Source organism: Balaenoptera ricei, chromosome 4 (assembly GCF_028023285.1).
Source record: "Balaenoptera ricei isolate mBalRic1 chromosome 4, mBalRic1.hap2, whole genome shotgun sequence".
Taxonomy (NCBI): domain Eukaryota; kingdom Metazoa; phylum Chordata; class Mammalia; order Artiodactyla; family Balaenopteridae; genus Balaenoptera; species Balaenoptera ricei.
The window spans coordinates 6,552,246-6,569,739 of NC_082642.1; the positions used below are offsets into that span (position 1 = coordinate 6,552,246).

Genomic DNA, 17,494 nt, shown 5'->3' on the forward strand with positions numbered 1-17,494 from the left:
TATTAATATATTTTAAAGTTTACTACTTAATCAAGATCAGGAAGGCTAATGAACTTAATATATTTCCATGCACTGACAATCAAATTGTGATCAGAAAATGCCAGATGGCACACTCATTACAAAAACAGTGCACTCACTTTTGTTTTGTTTTGTTTTGTCTTGCTTTGGGTTTCCTGGTAGGTGCTTTGTTCTATGACTTTGGAATTTTTGCAGTAATCCTTGGTATCTCTCTCTAGCATTCTCATAAAATCATTTATACCCAAGTCCCCTGAGATCCAAGCTCAAATATATCTCTCTCTTTATTAAACCATCTCATATCGCTCTCTTTATTAAACCATCTCTTTCTATTTTATAGGATTCTTTTCATTAAAAACCATACAATAAAAAAGGGCTTAAAATTACAACTTGACCCCAATTCATGATCAATATAAAGAAATATAGGCATCCTTGAACTCTTTATATTGCTTCCTGCTCGTTGTTACTGTTTACTCTAAATATGCTCAAGAGCACTTCTAGCAACAATATTTAATAGCATATGACCAACCTTCTATTATGTGGTTCTCCCACAAAGTTATAGGATTGTATGAATAACATACAGAATGGTGCCAACAAAATTGTTTTTATTACAATCTGACCAGTGATTAAACACAGACAACTTGCTGCTTTATCTATCTTCTGTTCCTTTTACACTGATTGAGAAGGTCTTATAACACCTAGAGTTTTGGACTTATGTGCTCCAACATTAGACAGTGCTAGTCCAACTCCTTTTGGTGCTTAGGTCAAGAAACCAATAAGTACTTCCTGTCCTCTCCTTTTCACACACCCTGGGTCCAACATGCCTTTAAAACAGGATCAAATCTGTGACCCTCTCTGATTTACGTCTGTGAGTTAAATCAAACTCTAACTGGCCTACAGCTGCTGTGTAAAACAATCTGTTACACAAGCACCTCAGTTTTCCCTGAATGAAAACGTTAGTCCATGAGCTCATCTTCTGAAGGATGTAAGGGACTTGAAGAGGTGTCTCAGTTTATTCATCAACATCTCCCTGAAGTGATCTCCCATAAAGAAATAGAAGACAGGGTTGATGACACTGTTCAGAAAGGCCAACGGCCGAGTCACGATGTACAAAGAGTTGATGGTGGCCTTAGTGCATGGGGTCTGCTTCCAGATCCCCCAGCGTGAAGCAATCCTCACGTTTCGCATGATGTGATAGGGAGTAAAAAGCACGGAGAAGATCACAACTGCCATGATGACTAAGGTGAGAGGCTTCTCAAGGGGCAACGCAGTAGAGAGCTGCCTGCTCCTATGCTTTAGGAAGAGACCAATCTTGAAATAAAAGAAGCACATCACAAAAAGAGGAATGAGGAACCCCAAGAAGGTTAGATACATGCTGTAAATGAGGACGTTACTGGGGTCTCCAGAACTTGCATAATCAGTACAGTTGGTGCCTTTGGAAGCTATAACAGGATTTATAAGAGGAAGTATGGGCAGGAGCTCTAAGGTTACTAAACCCCAAATGGCCAAAGAGATTAAAACAGCAAACTTTTTCTTTTGCAGGAAGTGTTCCCGGAAAGGATACTTCATGAGCAGGTATCGATCGATGCTGATAAAAGTGAGGAAAAGAATGCTGGTGTAGAGGTTAGCATGAAGTACATATCGGTTGCTTATGCAGAGCACATCCCCATATGTCCATTTTCCTTGGGCATAATTTCTCATCAGCATGGGGAGGGTACACAAAAAAGCCAAGTCAGAGATAGAGAGATTAAAGAGATAGATGTTACTGCTGTTCCAGTTCTTCAGGCAGAAGAGGTAGCCGAAAACAACAGCAGTATTCCCAAGGATTCCCACAATAAACTCAAACCCGTAAAAAATGGAAAGGTAGTACTTTTCCAGAGCAGCCTCCACTGCCTGCCAGTTTTCACAAGTTGCATTCCATGCCTAAAGAAGAGAGAGAGAAAATATAAGGATGAATCACTAGACCACGAATGCAGACAAAACTGTGCAGAACATCATCACCACCACCATCATCATCATCATCATCATCATCATCAAATAACACTTAAAAGTTGAACTGCAGAGAGTTGGTTACATTAGTAAGGAGTGCATATGTATACAAACAATCATGTACATATATATCACTAATATATTATTTCAACAAATATTTATTGAGTTCCTTTGAACTATGTGCTAGACGCGGGATGACAGCCATGAGTAAAACAAAGCTCCTCATCTCAAATAATTTATACTCTCTTGGGAAAAATCAGGAAATAAATAAGTGCATATCATGTCATGATAAAGAGTATCAGACATAAAGAAAAGCACACACAAAGGCCCAGAGGTGGAAACATGCATAGAGGACTTGACAAATGCAAGGAGGCCAAGAGAAAGTGCAGTGAAGTAAGTGAAGAGTCGAATTCAATGTGTGTCTTCAGGATTGACTGTGGTCCCTAGCATATCACAGTTGTTCAACAAATCCTCTGAGTTAAATTTAATTGAACCATAACCTAGAAGAGGAAACAAGGATTCTTATAACTCCAGTCTTGCAATTTTAATAGCTTTGATTATGTTTCCATATTGACAAAGGATTATGCTTGTTGTTTTAAGTTTATAAAACACAACGCCAGTTTTTAAGAATTTTTGCAACAACATATTTATTGACATGTTATATGCCCAGCACATCACAAATATTATCTCTAATTTTCAGAAGAATCCATTTAACTCAATCCCACTTCCATCCTACTAGACATGAGAACAACCTGGGTTGAAGAATTAAATTACTAATCACAGGTCACCATATGCCAGAGCCAGAATTTGACCTGCAGCCTATTGCACCACACACAGTGATCTTTCACTACATACTTCAGCATGCTTGTTATGGGATGGATTGTGCTCCCCACAAATTCATATGGTGAGGTCCCAAAGCCCAGTACCTCAGAATTTAACCATATTTGGAGCTGGACCTTAAAAGAAGTAATTAAGGTTACATGAGATCATATATGTTTGTGTCCATATATGATGAGAAAGAGACGGCAGGGATGCACGCACATAGAGGAAAGGCCATGTGAGGACATAGTCAGAAGACAGCCATCCGCAAGCCAGAGAGAGAGGCCTCAAGAGAAACCAAACCTGCTGACACCTTGATCTCGGATTTCTAGCCTCTAGAACTGTGAGAAAATAAGTTTCTGTTGTTTAAGCCACCCAATCCAAAACATTTTGTTATGGCAGACTTAGCAACAAATATAGTGCTCAAAATAGTAGTCTTAACATTTAATAGAATCTGTACAACTCCAGTGTTAAAACATGATTTTAAAAATTTAAAATATGAAGCTGAAAATATTAGTAATAATAATACCAGTGGCCACGATTTACTGAAAGCTTATAGTGTACTAGGCACTGTGCTCACCACTTTCCAAGGATTATCTCATTTAATACAGTGACATAAGGAACTGGGGATTGTTACTACTTTCACTTTACACACAAAGTCACTGAGTCTTGAAAGGTCATACATTTAGTAATAGACCTCAATCATAGCCCCTTCTGAATAGGGACCATGAAAATAAGCAATCTGATTCATTCAAACTTCAAAAGTCTTGCTCACCTGCCACTTTCTCTCTTTAAAGAGGCAAGATTATTTGTGGTTGGATAGACTAAAGAATTGAATTTCTTAAAAAGGTACTGGATTGCCATTTTGAAATATTAAATCCTACTTATTTCTAGCAAGGTTGAAAATAAAATTTTCTAAAAATTTCCTATCAAATAGGCCTCAGAGTGTTACTTGCAATCAAATGATTCTCTTAGTATAGTATTTTGGTGAATAGAGCAAAATAAGAACAAATGCATCTGAACCGCCTCTTCTGGGAAGCATGTAAACACTGAGCAGAATTTTCTGAAATTAAGGCATCTGGAGAACTTTTATTGATTTTTGTCAAATTCAAGTGTTTTGTTTCAGTTGAAGGTGACTGCTACTTTTTTTTTTTTGGCTGTGCCACGAGGAGGCTTCCGGAATCTTAGTTCCTCAACTAGGGATTGATCCAAGCTCCCCTGTAGTGAAAGCACTGAGTCCTAGAGTCCTAACCACTGGACTGCTAGGGAGTTCCCAAGATCGCTGCTACTTTGAGAGTGTTTTATTTACAAAAATAATTCATGGAATTGTAGATATGATAAATGCAATATTTTGATAAGTTATTTTTAATCACTTACTTTAAAACATCCTAAATTCCTCTGAGCCTCTCCTCAAGGCTTTCCATGGCAACCTGCCACAAAGTCCAACACTAGAAGAAGCTAGATTGGAACTTCCTCAGGCAGCAGACACATTGAACAATGCTGAAGAACTAAGCAAATTGGTTTCACTCTGTGTTTGAGGTTATGTGATTCTACTCTCTCACATTGCCCGCGTCTTATTACATGTCTCATTGTCATAACTTTCCAATTGTTTTAAACCTCTGTCCTACTCATCATGGATGAGTTTTTCCTACAAATCCCTGAGACAGAGCCCGTTCACTGGGTGTCCACTCTCTGGTTCCTTCCTCCGTTACTGTCCTCTCCTCCTTCCTTCCTGTGACAACAGAGAATATCTATTCCTCTGGGCTTACTCCAGATCCAACTCATTCCCAAATTCTCAAGATTCCTACACGTTATCCATCTTGTCTCTTTTCTGTCGCTTCAGCTTCTCCACCTGAACTGCATCCTTTTGATCATCATTTAGATAATCTCATCTTGTCAGTCTTAAAAACAAGACATAGGAGACCTTCAAGATGGCAGAAGAGTAAGACGTGGAGATCACCTTCCTCCCCACAAATACATCAGAAATACACCTACATGTGGAACAACTCCTACAGAACACTGAACGCTGGCAGAAGACCTCAGACTTCCCAAAAGGCAAGAAACTCCCCACGTACCTGGGTAGGGCAAAAGGAAAAAGAAAAAACAGAGACAAAAGAATAGGGACGGGACCTGCACCAGTGGGAGGGAGCTGTGAAGGAGGAAAGGTCTCCACACACTAGGAAGCCCCTTTGCATGCAGAAACGGGGGTGGTGGAGGGGGGAGCTTTGGAGCCACGGAGGAGAGCGCAGCAACAGGGGTGCGGAGGGCAAAGCAGAGAGATTCCCGCACAGATCGGTGCCGACCAGCACTCACCAACCCGAGAGGCTTGTCTGCTCAGCCGCCGGGGCGGGCGGGGGCTGGGAGCCGAGGCTCGGGCTTCGGAGGTCGGATCCCAGGGAGAGAACTGGGGTTGGCAGCGTGAACACAGCCTGAAGGGGGCTAGTGCGCCACAGCTAGCCGGGAGGGAGTCCGGGAAAAAGTCTGGACCTGCCGAAGAGGCAAGAGACCATTGTTTCAGGGTGAGCGAGGAGAGGGGATTCAGAGCACCGCCTAAACAAGCTCAAGAGAAAGGCACAAGCAGCAGCTATCAGCACGGACCCCAGAGACGGGCATGAGATGCTAAGGCTGCTGCTGCAGCCACCAAGAAGCCTGTGTGCGAGCACAGGTCACTCTCCACACCGCCCCTCCTGGGAGCCAGTGCAGCCCGCCACTGCCAGGGTCCCGTGATCCAGTGACAACTTCCCCGGGAGAACGCACAGCGCACCTCAGGCTGGTGCAACGCCACGCCGGCCTCTGCCACCGCAGGCTCACCCTGCATCCGTACCCCTCCCTCCCCCCGGCCTGAGTGAGCCAGAGCCCCAGAATCAGCTGCTCCTTTAACCCCGTCCTGTGTGAGCGAAGGAGAGACGCCCTCAGGAGACCTACACGCAGAGGCGGGTCCAAATCCAAAGCTGATCCCCAGGAGCTGTGCGAACAAAGAAGAGAAAGGGAAATCTCTCCCAGCTGCCTCAGGAGCAGCGGATTAAATCTCCACAATCAACTTGCTGTACCTGCATCTGTGGAATACCTGAATAGACAATGAATCATCCCAAAACTGAGGCAGTGGAATTTGGGAGCAAAGATATATATTTTTTTTTCCTTTTTCTCTTTTTGTGAGTGTGTATTGTATGGTTCTTTGTGTGATTTTGTCTGCATAGCTTTGCTTTTACCATTTATCCTAGGGTTCTGTCTGTCTGTTTTGGGGGGTTTATTTTGGTTTTTTTTTAGTATAGATTTTAGCACTTGTTATCATTGCTGCATTTGTTTTTTGGTTTGGTGCTCTCTTATTTCTATCTTTCTTTTTTTTTTTCTTTTTTGAATTACTTTTTAATTTTTTAATTTTTAATAATTATTTTTTATTTTAATAACTTTATTTTATTCTTTCTTTCTTTCTTTCTTTCTTTCTTTCTTTCATTCTCCCTGTACTTCTGAGCTGAGTGGCTGACAGGGTTTTGGTGCTCTGGCCGGGTGTCAGGAATGTGGCTCTGAGGTGGGAGAGCTGAGACATTGGTCCACCAGAGACGTCCCGGCTCCACGTAATATCAAATGGTGAAAGCTCTCCCAGATATCTCCATCTCAATGCTGAGACCCAGCTCAACTGAACGACCAGCAAGCTACAGGGCTGGACACCCTATGCCAAACAACTAGCAAGACAGGAACACAACACCACCCATTAGCAGAGAGGCTGTCTAAAATCATAATAAAGTCACAGACACCCCAAAACACACCACTGGATGCAGTCCTGCCCACCAGAAAGACAAGGTCCAGCCCCACCTACCAAAGCACAGGCACCAGTCCCCTCCACCAGGAAGCCTACACAACCCACTGAACCAACCTTAGCCACTGGGGGCAGACACCAAAAACAATGGGAACTACGAACTTGCACCCTGCAAAAAGGAGAACCCAAACACAGTAAGTTAAGCAAAAGGAGAAGACAGAGAAACACACAGCAGATGAAGGAGCAAGGTAAAAACCGACCAGACCAAACAAAGGAAGAGGAAATCGACAGTCTACTTGAAACAGAATTCGGAGTAATGATAGTAAAGATTATCTAAAATCTTGGAAATAGAATGGAGAAAATAGAAGAAACGCTTAACAAGGACTTAGAAGAACTAAAGAGCAAACGAACAATGATGGACAACACAATAAATGAAATTAAAAATTCTCTAGAAGGAACCAATAGCAAAAAACTGAGGCAGAAGAACGGATAAGTGACCTGGAAGATAAAATAGTGGGAATAACTACCACAGAGCAAAATAAAGCAAAAAGAATGACAAGAATTGAGGACAGTCTCAGAGACCTCTGGGACAACATTAACATGCACCAACATTCGAATTATAGGGGTCCAAGAAGAAGAGGAGAAACAGAAAGGGACTGAGAAAATATTTGAAGAGATTATAGTTGAAAACATCCCCAGTATGGGAAAGGAAATAGTCAATCAAGTCCAGGAAGTGCAGAGTCTCATACAGGATAAATCCAAGGAGAAGCACGCCAAGACACATATTAATCAAACTATCAAAAGTTAAATACAAAGAAAAAATATTAAAAACAGCAAGGGAAAAACAACAGATAACATACAAGGGAATCCCCATAAGGTTAGCAGCTGATCTTTCAGCAGAAACTCTGCAAGCCAGAAGGGAGTGGCAGAACATATTTAAAGTGATGAGAGAGAAAAACCTACAACCAAAATTACTCTAGCCAGCAAGGATCTCATACAGATTTGATGGAGAAATTAAAAGCTTTACAGACAAACAAAAGCTAAGAGAATTCAGCTCCACCAAACCAGCTTTACAACAAATGCTAAAGGAACTTCTCTAGGCAGGAAACACAAGAGAAGGAAAAGACCTACAATAACAAACCCAAAACAATTAAGAAAATGGTCATAGGAACATACATATCAATATTTACCTAAACATAAGTGGATTAAGTGCTACAACCAAAAGACATAGACTGGCTGAATGGATACAAAACCTAGATCCATATATATTCTGTCTACAAGAGACCCACTTCAGACCTAGGGACACATATAGACTGAAAGTGAAGGGATTTTAAAAGATATTCCATGCAAATGGACATCAAAATAAAGCTGGAGTAGCAATTCTCATATCAGGCAAAATAGACTTTAAAATAAAGACTATTACAAGGGACAGAGAAGGACACTACATAATGATCAAGGGATCAATCCAAGAAGAAGATATAACAATTGTAAATATTTATGCACTCAACAGGAGCACCTCAATACATAAGGCAAATGCTAACAGCCATAAAAATGGAAATCAACACTAAAAAAATCATGCTAGGCGACTTTAACACCCCACTTTCACCAAAGGACAGATCATCCAAAGTGAAAATAAATACGGAAACACAAGCCTTAAATGATACATTAAACAAGGTGGAGTTAATTGATATTTATAGGACATTCCATCCAAAACAACAGAATACACTTTCTTCTCAAGTGCTCATGGAACATTCTCCAGGATAGATCATATCTTGGGTCACAAATCAAGCCTTGGTAAATTTAAGAAAATTGAAATCATATCAGGTATCTTTTCTGACCACAACGCTATGAGACTAGATATCAATTACAGTAAAAATCTGTAAAAAATACAAACACATGGAGGCTAAACAATACAATACTTAATAACCAAGAGATCACTGGAGAAATCAAAGAGGAAATAAAAAAATACCTAGAAGCAAATGACAGTGAAAACATGACAACCTAAAACCTATGGGATGCAGCAAAAGAAGTTCTAAGAGGGAAGTTTATAGCAATACAATCCCACCTCAAGAAACAAGAAACATCTCAAATAAACAACCTAACCTTGCACCTAAAGCAATTAGAGAAAGAAGAACAAAAAAACCCCAAAGTTAGCAGAAGGAAAGAAATCATAAAGATCACAGCAGAAATAAATGAAAAAGAAATGAAGGAAACAATAGCAACGATTAATAAAACTAAAAGCTGGTTCTTTGAGAAGATAAACAAAATTGATAAACCATTAGCCAGACTCATCAAGAAAAAAAGGGAGAAGACTCAAATCAATAAAATTAGAAATGAAAAGGAGAAGTAACAACTGACACTGCAGAAATACAGAGGATCATGAGAGATTACTACAAGCAACTATATGCCAATACAATCGACAACCTGGAAGAAATGGACAAATTCTTAAAAAATCACAACCTTCCAAGACTGAAGCAGAAAGAAATAGAAAATATAAACAGACCAATCACAAGCACTGAAATTGAGACTGTGACTAAAAATCTTCCAACAAACAAAAGCCCAGGACCACATGGCTTCACAGGCGAATTCTCTCAAACATTTAGTGAAGAGCTAACACCTATCCTTCTTAAACTCTTCCAAAATATAGTAGAGGAAGGAACACTCCCAAACTCATTCTACGAGACCACCATCACCCTGATAGCAAAACCAGACAAAGATGTCACAAAGAAAGAAAACTACAGGCCAATATCACTGATGAAAATAGATGCAAAAATCCTCAACAAAATACTAGCAAACAGAATCCAACAACACATTAAAAGGATCATACACCATGATCAAGTGGGGTTTATCCCAGGAATGCAAGGATTCTTCAATATATGCAAATCAATCAATGTGATACACCATATTAATAAAATGAAGGAGAAAAACCATATAATCATCTCAATAGATGCAGAAAAAGCTTTAGACAAAATTCAACACCCATTTATGATAAAAACCCTCCAGAAAGTAGGCATAGAGGGAACGTACCTCAACATAATAAAGGGCATATATGACAAACCCACAGGAAACATCATTCTCAGTGGGAAAAACTGATACCATTTCCACTAAGATTAGGAACAAGACAAGGTTGCCCACTCTCACCACTATTATTCAACACAGTTTTGGAACTTTTAGCCACATCAATCAGAGAAGAAAATGAAATAAAAGGAATCCAAGTTGGAAAAGAAGAAGTAAAGCTGTCATTGTTTGCAGATGACATGATACTATACATAGAGAATCCTAAAGATGCTACCAGAAAACTCCTAGAGCTAATCAATGAATTTGGTACAGTAGCAGGATACAAAATTAATGCATAGAATCTCTTGCATTCCTATACACTAATGATGAAAAATCTGAAAGAGAAATTAAGGAAACACTCCCATTTATCATTGCAACAAAAAGAATAAAATACCTAGGAATGTTTACCTAAGGAGACAAAAGATCTCTATGCAGAAAACCATAAGACACTGATGAAAGAAATTAAAGAGGATACAAACAGATGAAGAGATATACCATGTTTCTGGATTGGAAGAATCAACATTGTGAAAATGCCTATACTACCCAAAGCAATCTATGCATTCAATGAAATCCCTATCAAACTACCAATGGCATTTTTCACAGAACTAGAGCAAAAAATTTCACAATTTGTATGGATACAAAAAAGACCCCGAATAGCCAGAGCAATCTTGAAAAAAAAAAAATGGAGCTGGAGGAATCAGGCTCCCTGACTTCAGACTATACTACAAAGCTACAGTAATCAAGACAATATGGTACTGGCACAAAAACAGAAATATAGATCAATGGAACAGGATAGAAAGCCCAGAGATAAACCCACGCACATATGGTCACCTTATTTTTGATAGGAGGCAAGAATATACAATGGAGAAAAGACAGCCTCTTCAATAAGTGGTGCTGGGAAAACTGGACAGCTATATGTAAAAGAATGAAATTAGAACACTCCCTAACACCATACATAAAAATAAACTCAAAATAGATTAAAGACCTTAATGTAAGGCCAGACACTATAAAACTCTTAGAGGAAAACATAGGCAGAACACTCTTTGACATAAATCACAACAAGATCCTTTTTGACCCACCTTGTAGAGAAATGAAAATAAAACAAAAATAAACAAATGGGACCTAATGAAACTTAAAAGCTTCTGCACAGCAAAGGAAACCATAAACAAGACGAAAACACAGCCCTCTGAATGGGAGAAAATATTTGCAAATGAAGCAATTGACAAAGGATTAATCTCCAAAATTTACAAGCAGCTCATGCAGCTCAATATCAAAGAAACAAAAAACCCAATCAAAAAATGGGCAGAAGACCTAAATAGACATTTCTCCAAAGAAGATATACAGATTGCCAACAAACACATGAAAGGATGCTCAACATCACTAATCATTACAGAAATGCAAACCAAAACTAAAATGAGGTATCACCTCACACCAGTCAGAATGGGCATCATCAAAAAATCTATAACCAATAAATGCTGGAGAGGGTATGGAGAAAAGGGAACCCTCTTGCATTGTTGGTGGGAATGTAAATTGATACAGCCACTATGGACAACAGTATGGAGGTTCCTTAAAAAAGTAAAAATAGAACCGCCATACAACCCAGCACTCCCACTACTGGGTATATACCCTGAGAAAACCATAGTTCAAAAAGAGTCATGTACCACAATGTTCATTGCAGCTCTATTTACGATAGCCAGGACATGGAAGCAACCTGAGTGTCCATTGACAGATGAATGGATAAAGAAGATGTGGCACAAATATACAACGGAATATTACTCTGCCATAGAATGAAACGAAATTGAGTTATTTGTAGTGAGGTGGATAGACCTAGAGTCTGTCATACAGAGTGAAGTAAGTCAGAAAGAGAAAAACAAATACTGTATGCTAACACATATATATGGAATCTAAAAAAAAAAAAAAACAAGTTTCTCAACAACCTAGGGGCAGGACAGGAATAAAGACGCAGACGTAGAGAATGGACTTGAGGATACGGGGAGGAGGAAGGGTAAGTTGGGACGAAGTGAGAGAGTTGTACGGAATTCTATATACTACCAAATGTAAAATAGATAGCTAGTGGGAAGCAGCTGCATAGCACAGGGAGATCAGCTCAGTGCTTTGTGACCACCTAGAGGGGTGGGATAGAGAGGGTGGGAGGGAGACGCAAGAGGGAGGACATATGGGGATATACGTATATGTATAGCTGATTCATGTTGTTATAAAGCAGAAACTAACACACCATTGTAAAGCAATTATACTCCAATAAAGATGTTAATAAATAAATAAATAAATAAAAATACCATAAAAAGGGAAGCCAATTGTTTAGACTTGCTGAGACAGGCAACAGGGAATCACTAGGTTGTGATGAAAGCAGTATTTTAAGATTAGTCTGGCAGCTGGTAGCAGAATGGATTAGTGAGGAGAGACCTCAGTCAGAGGCCATGTGGTGGCCACAAGGAATTTCCAGGAATGAGCCTGCATATTGGCAGGAATACTGTCCTCAGCCAGCAAGGCCCTCCTGGTCAGCAGGAGGACTCACAGGCATAAAGTAAGACGCAATTTTTAGCAACCACTCCCAAACACCCAAATATAAAGTTTTCTGCTCCAAACGAGCCATACTGAGAATTAGGGAAATTTCTTCATCAACTAAATGTAGCCACTTTGAAACCTATGAACTTATTCCCTACATGGTATCACTACTCAAAATGTATATTTGATTAAGAGAATGAAAAGACAAGCCACAGACCGGGAGAAGATATTTGCAAAGCATGTAACCGATAAAGGATGGGTGTCTAAGATATACAAAGACCTCTTAACACACAGCAATAAGAAAAAACACGCCAATTTTTTAAATGGGCCAAAGATCTGATCAGACACCTCACCAAAAAAGAGATACAGATGGAAAATAAGCATATGAAAAGATGCTTCACATCGTATGTTCTTAGGGAGTTGCTAATTAAAACAACAGTGAGAAACTACTGCACACATATTAGAGTAGCTAAAATCCAAAACACTACCCACCAAGTATCTGTGAGGATATGGGGCAGCGACAGGAGCTCTTATTCTTTGCTGGTGGGGATGCAAAATGGTGCAGTCACTTTCAGGCATAGTTTGGCAGTTTCATACAAAACTAAACATACTCTTACCGTAACATCCAGCAATCACGTTCCTTGGTGTTTACCTAAAGGAGTTGAAAACTTAGGCCCACAAAAAATACACACACAGATGTTTATGGCAGCTTTATTCCCAAATGCCAAAACTTGGAGGCAATCAAGATGTCCCTTGGCAGGTGAATGGATAAATAAACGGTGGTTCATCCAGACAATGGAATATCATTCAGTGCTGAAATCAAATGAGCTAGCAAGCCATGAAAAGATATGGAGGAACCTTAAATGCATATTAACAAGCGAAAGAAGCCAATCTGAAAAGGCTACATTCTGTGATTCCAACTCTATGACATTCTGGAAAATGCAAAACTATAAGGATAATAAAAAGATCAGGGGTTACCAGGGGTTTGGGGGGAGGGAGGGAAGGATGATCAGGTGGCGCACAAAGGATTTTTAGGACAGTGAAACTGTTCTGTATGATGCTGGAATGGTGGATACTTGTCATTATGCATCATCCAAACCCAGAGAATGTACAACACAAAGAGTGATCTCTAATGTATATCTCTAATGTGGACTTTAGTTAATAAGAATGCATCTGTATCATACTAAGTGAAGTAAGTCAGACAGAGAAAGACAAATATCATATATCCCTTATATGTGGAATCTAAAATATGACACAAATGAACTTATTTACAAAACAGAAACAGACTCACAGACTTCAAAAATACATTAATGATTACCAAAGGGGAAAGGTGAGCGGGGGAGGGATAAATTAGGAGTTTGGGATGAACATATACACACTACTATGTATAAAATAGATAACCAACAAGGACCTACTGTATAGCACAGGGAATTCTACTCAATATTCTGTGATAACCTATATGGGAAAAGAATCTGAAAAAGAATGGATATATGTATATCTGAACCACTTTGCTATACACCTGAAACTAACACAACATTGTAAATCAGCTATACTCCAATATAAAATAAAAGTTAAGTTTAAAAAAGAAATAAAAAGATAAACAAGGCATAGATAAGACATCAACAACTCTCCCTGGTTTCACATGTTTCTCTCCTTGTCATACCTTGAGCAACAAAAATAGCTGTCTTCACTAATTGTTTTGACATCCTGACACCCTATTCCCTTTTCAACATACTCTAATTTGGCTCCTGATCCATCATTCCACCAAAATAGCCTCCACGTTCCTCCATCTAATGCTCATTTTTCAGTCATCTTCTTACTTGACTTCTCAGCTGTTTTTCATACCATAACTTCTGGAAGCACTCTCTTCCTTTGCCTTCTCTGACTTGACAGTCTCCTAGTTTTCCTTCTTTCTCCCTGGTTGTTCTTTGCAGGCTCTTTTGTGACCTAAGCCTTTTCGTGTTAAGCATTAAATGTTAAGTTCCTCAAGGATCAGTATTGAACACCTTCTTTATCTAGGCTCTGCCCGGATGATCTCATCCACTTTCTATCTTTAATGACCATCCACATATCAACCTCTCAATGTTTATCCCAGCACAGACCTGTCTTATAAGCTCTAGTGGTTTATACTTATTACCACGGATTGATCTCTCAGAGGTACCTCTACCTCCAGAAATCCTATATAAGCTCTCCAACTTCCTTCTCAGTCTTGCTGTACCTCCACCTAACTCAGTGAATGGCCACACCATTTACCCAGGTGGTCACCTCAGACATCCGAGCAACATCCTTGAAGTCATCTGTTGCTCACCTCCAATAACAACTAAACTATCCATGTCTCGTTGACTATAATGTCTGGATATTTCTCAAATTCACCACTATTGCTCCATCTCCTTCATCACCATTCTAATCCGGGCTACTATAATCTTGGACTATACCATATCCTTCCATGGTCTCCTCACATCTTCTCTTGCCCCCTTTTAATCTACCTTCAACATGATAGCTAAACAATCTTAGAAAAACTACAATCAAAATTCCAATCATATTACTCTCCTCAACCAAAACGTTTCAATGACTTTTCACTGTCTAAGGAATAAAGTCCAAAATTTTTAAAGAGACTTCAAGGCCTGCATGGTCTGGCTCCTGGACTCCACTTCAGTCTCACCTGGTATTATTCTCCTCCTTTCTCATCTTTCTTCCTGCCCTTTGAATGCACAGAGAACTTTCCTAATGTTCAATTCATTGAATTTTTCTCTGACACTTTCCCCCTACGATCCTTGCTCCATCACATACTCTGTCTTACATCTACACTCTTTTCAGACCTCAATTTAAGTGTGGGTTTCCCAAGATAGGATCTCTGACTCCCTAGTCTAATTAGCAACCCCTCCCCGCCGCATTGTATACTTACCTTGCTCTTAGCATTTCTCACAACTTTATCTTACTCACAGTTTACCTTCTACACCTGGTACAGTGACTACCAGGTAAGTAGATGGTCTGTAAATGCTTGCTCAGTGGAAAGAGGAATATAAACACTTGACTGTTTACAAAACATCTTTATAAATATTTCCTCCAAGGTCAGATAAGTAGTAAGTCCACCAAATTAAGCTCTGTGCTCTATTTCCCTATAAAAGATGCTGCTGCATATAGTATGACAAATATTCAAAACTGGCAACTGGAGGAGTGATAGCTGTGATTTAGACATATTGCTGTAGAAGGTAAAATTTGATATATATATCTTCTAAGATCAATTTTTTAGATGAAAATTAACCAAAAAAATTAGAAATTTACATCTGAAATTAATAAACCTTAGAAAGCTTAGGACATGTACCAAAGTATTAATACTTTTATCCCTAGTGATGAGATTCCAGATAATTTTTATTGTGTCCTTTCTCCTTTTGGTTTATCTGGACTTCCTATTTTTTTCCTGCATATCAGCATGTATAATATTAAAAATTAAAAATTCTTAGGAATACAGCCGAAGGTCAATGGTCTTTTAAAAAATAATAATAGGCTTTAGTTTCTAGCTCATTGGTAATTTTTCAATATTATTTTTTACTCTATTCCCAGCAACTTCCCATTCCACAATTTCTGGAAGTTCTCCCTTCCTTGCCTTCTATGACATGGCAATCGCCTTGTCCTCCTTCCTCTCTTTGTAGACTCTTTTACAGTCTAATCCTTCTTTGCCCAAGTTGTAAATATTGGAGTTTCTCAGGGCTCAGTTCTAGGCAACTCTATTTTGGGAATACTCAAAACGCTGATGCACACACTCAAATGAATATTAAGACAATAGGAAGTCTCATTATGACAAGAAACTTACTTGTTTTATTTTTGTATTTCCTCCTTTTCTAGTCATAATTCTTATCTTTCTGCCTAGTCAGTTCTTAAATGTACTGACTTATGTCAGTAGCTTATGTGTAGCATAAAGGTTTGTCTGCCATGGAAGAAAAATACATCCATGAAGACTTGTATAACTAGAAGCCAGATTACCAATAGCTACCACTCGGGCAGGTAGGGGCCATGTTGATGCCACAGAGAATTCTTCTGCTTTTGAGTCATCCACTGGGATTGGGAGATTAAGGGAGGTAGCAGGGATAAAAAATACCACAACTAGAATAAGGGAAGTGAATGACTAACCATTGTCCTGCTTAGAGTGGTTGCTTCATTCTTTTTTTAAAGAATAACTTTTAAAAACACCTGTTATTATGTAACACTCACTCAGAAAAGGCAGATAGGCAAAAAAAAAAAAAAAAAAAAATCAAAAATTTCTATAACCAACCACTCCTAATATTTGGATACCCTCCTACACTTTAATATATACTTGAATTTATCTTTACAAAAATGATATTATACTCTTTATGATGTTTTATAATCTGCTTTTTTGATACATTTATTTCATTCTTAAAATAATTTTTCTAAGTCCAATATTAGTAATTTGTGGTTTTATAAAGGTAAGGTTGTCTAATATTTGCAAACCAATTTAACCTCATCAGGACCCACAGTTTTTAGATTTCAAATTAGATGATATTTGTAGCTGCATGTGTTTTTAGTGTGGCCATCACAATTCTACAAATTGATGAAGTAAGCTAGTCCTTTAAGCAAAATTCCTGTTGAAGAGGAACTTCTCTCATGAAAAATTAATATTTCTCTTCTGCTTTGTAGTGGTTATATTTTTAATTTTTAGGAAATAGAAATCATAATAAATAGGTTATAGCTGATTTGGATTAATTATTTTTAACAGTTTTTTTTTTCCTTTAGATATTGGCAATTAAAGTGAAATCTTTAATTATATTTATAAAAATATATCCAAACCTGTTAGAGGTATTAAACTATAAATAACATTCAATTTACTTACATAAGCAGATCAGTAGTTCTCATTTTTAATTTGGGAATAATGTTTCTTTCACTTTAATTGTATTCAGCCTTTTAAAAATGAACATTTTAAAAACTTAAATTTAAAAATATGTTTGATAGTCTGTTAGCTTTTAAACTGCTTTTTCTTATAATCATCACAATTAAACAAAGAACATTTATGAAATTTTAATTCTTAACTACAAGACAAATTTATATAGCAACATGAGTATTTATAAACAAATTAATTTTTCATTGATAAACTGAATGAAAATATTTACACTGAAAATATACAATCATTTAATATTGATGACTTCATTTTTAATATATTTTTATATATTCCAAAAATTATACCAGAAATCAAGATATTAAAAAGTGATAGTATGGTATCAACTTGTGTGTTTATGAAGTTCTTTAAAAATACTTCACCAATTATTAAAAGTTCTGAAAGGTGTAATAGCAATAGTTTCTGCAATTTTCTTTTTT

The 17,494-nt window shown here is 38.2% G+C and overlaps 1 protein-coding gene across 1 annotated transcript in view; it reads right to left on the reverse strand.

Annotated features, from left to right (window-relative positions):
• Window positions 1-984: 984 nt before the first annotated feature.
• The window catches only part of SUCNR1 (succinate receptor 1), a 53,272-nt gene continuing 36,762 nt past the window's right edge, over window positions 985-17,494 (reverse strand). Inside the window, exon 2 of the mRNA XM_059921804.1 lies at window positions 985-1,938. Within this exon, the coding sequence (XP_059777787.1) occupies window positions 985-1,938 (954 nt within the window). The remainder of the gene's footprint in view (window positions 1,939-17,494) is intronic.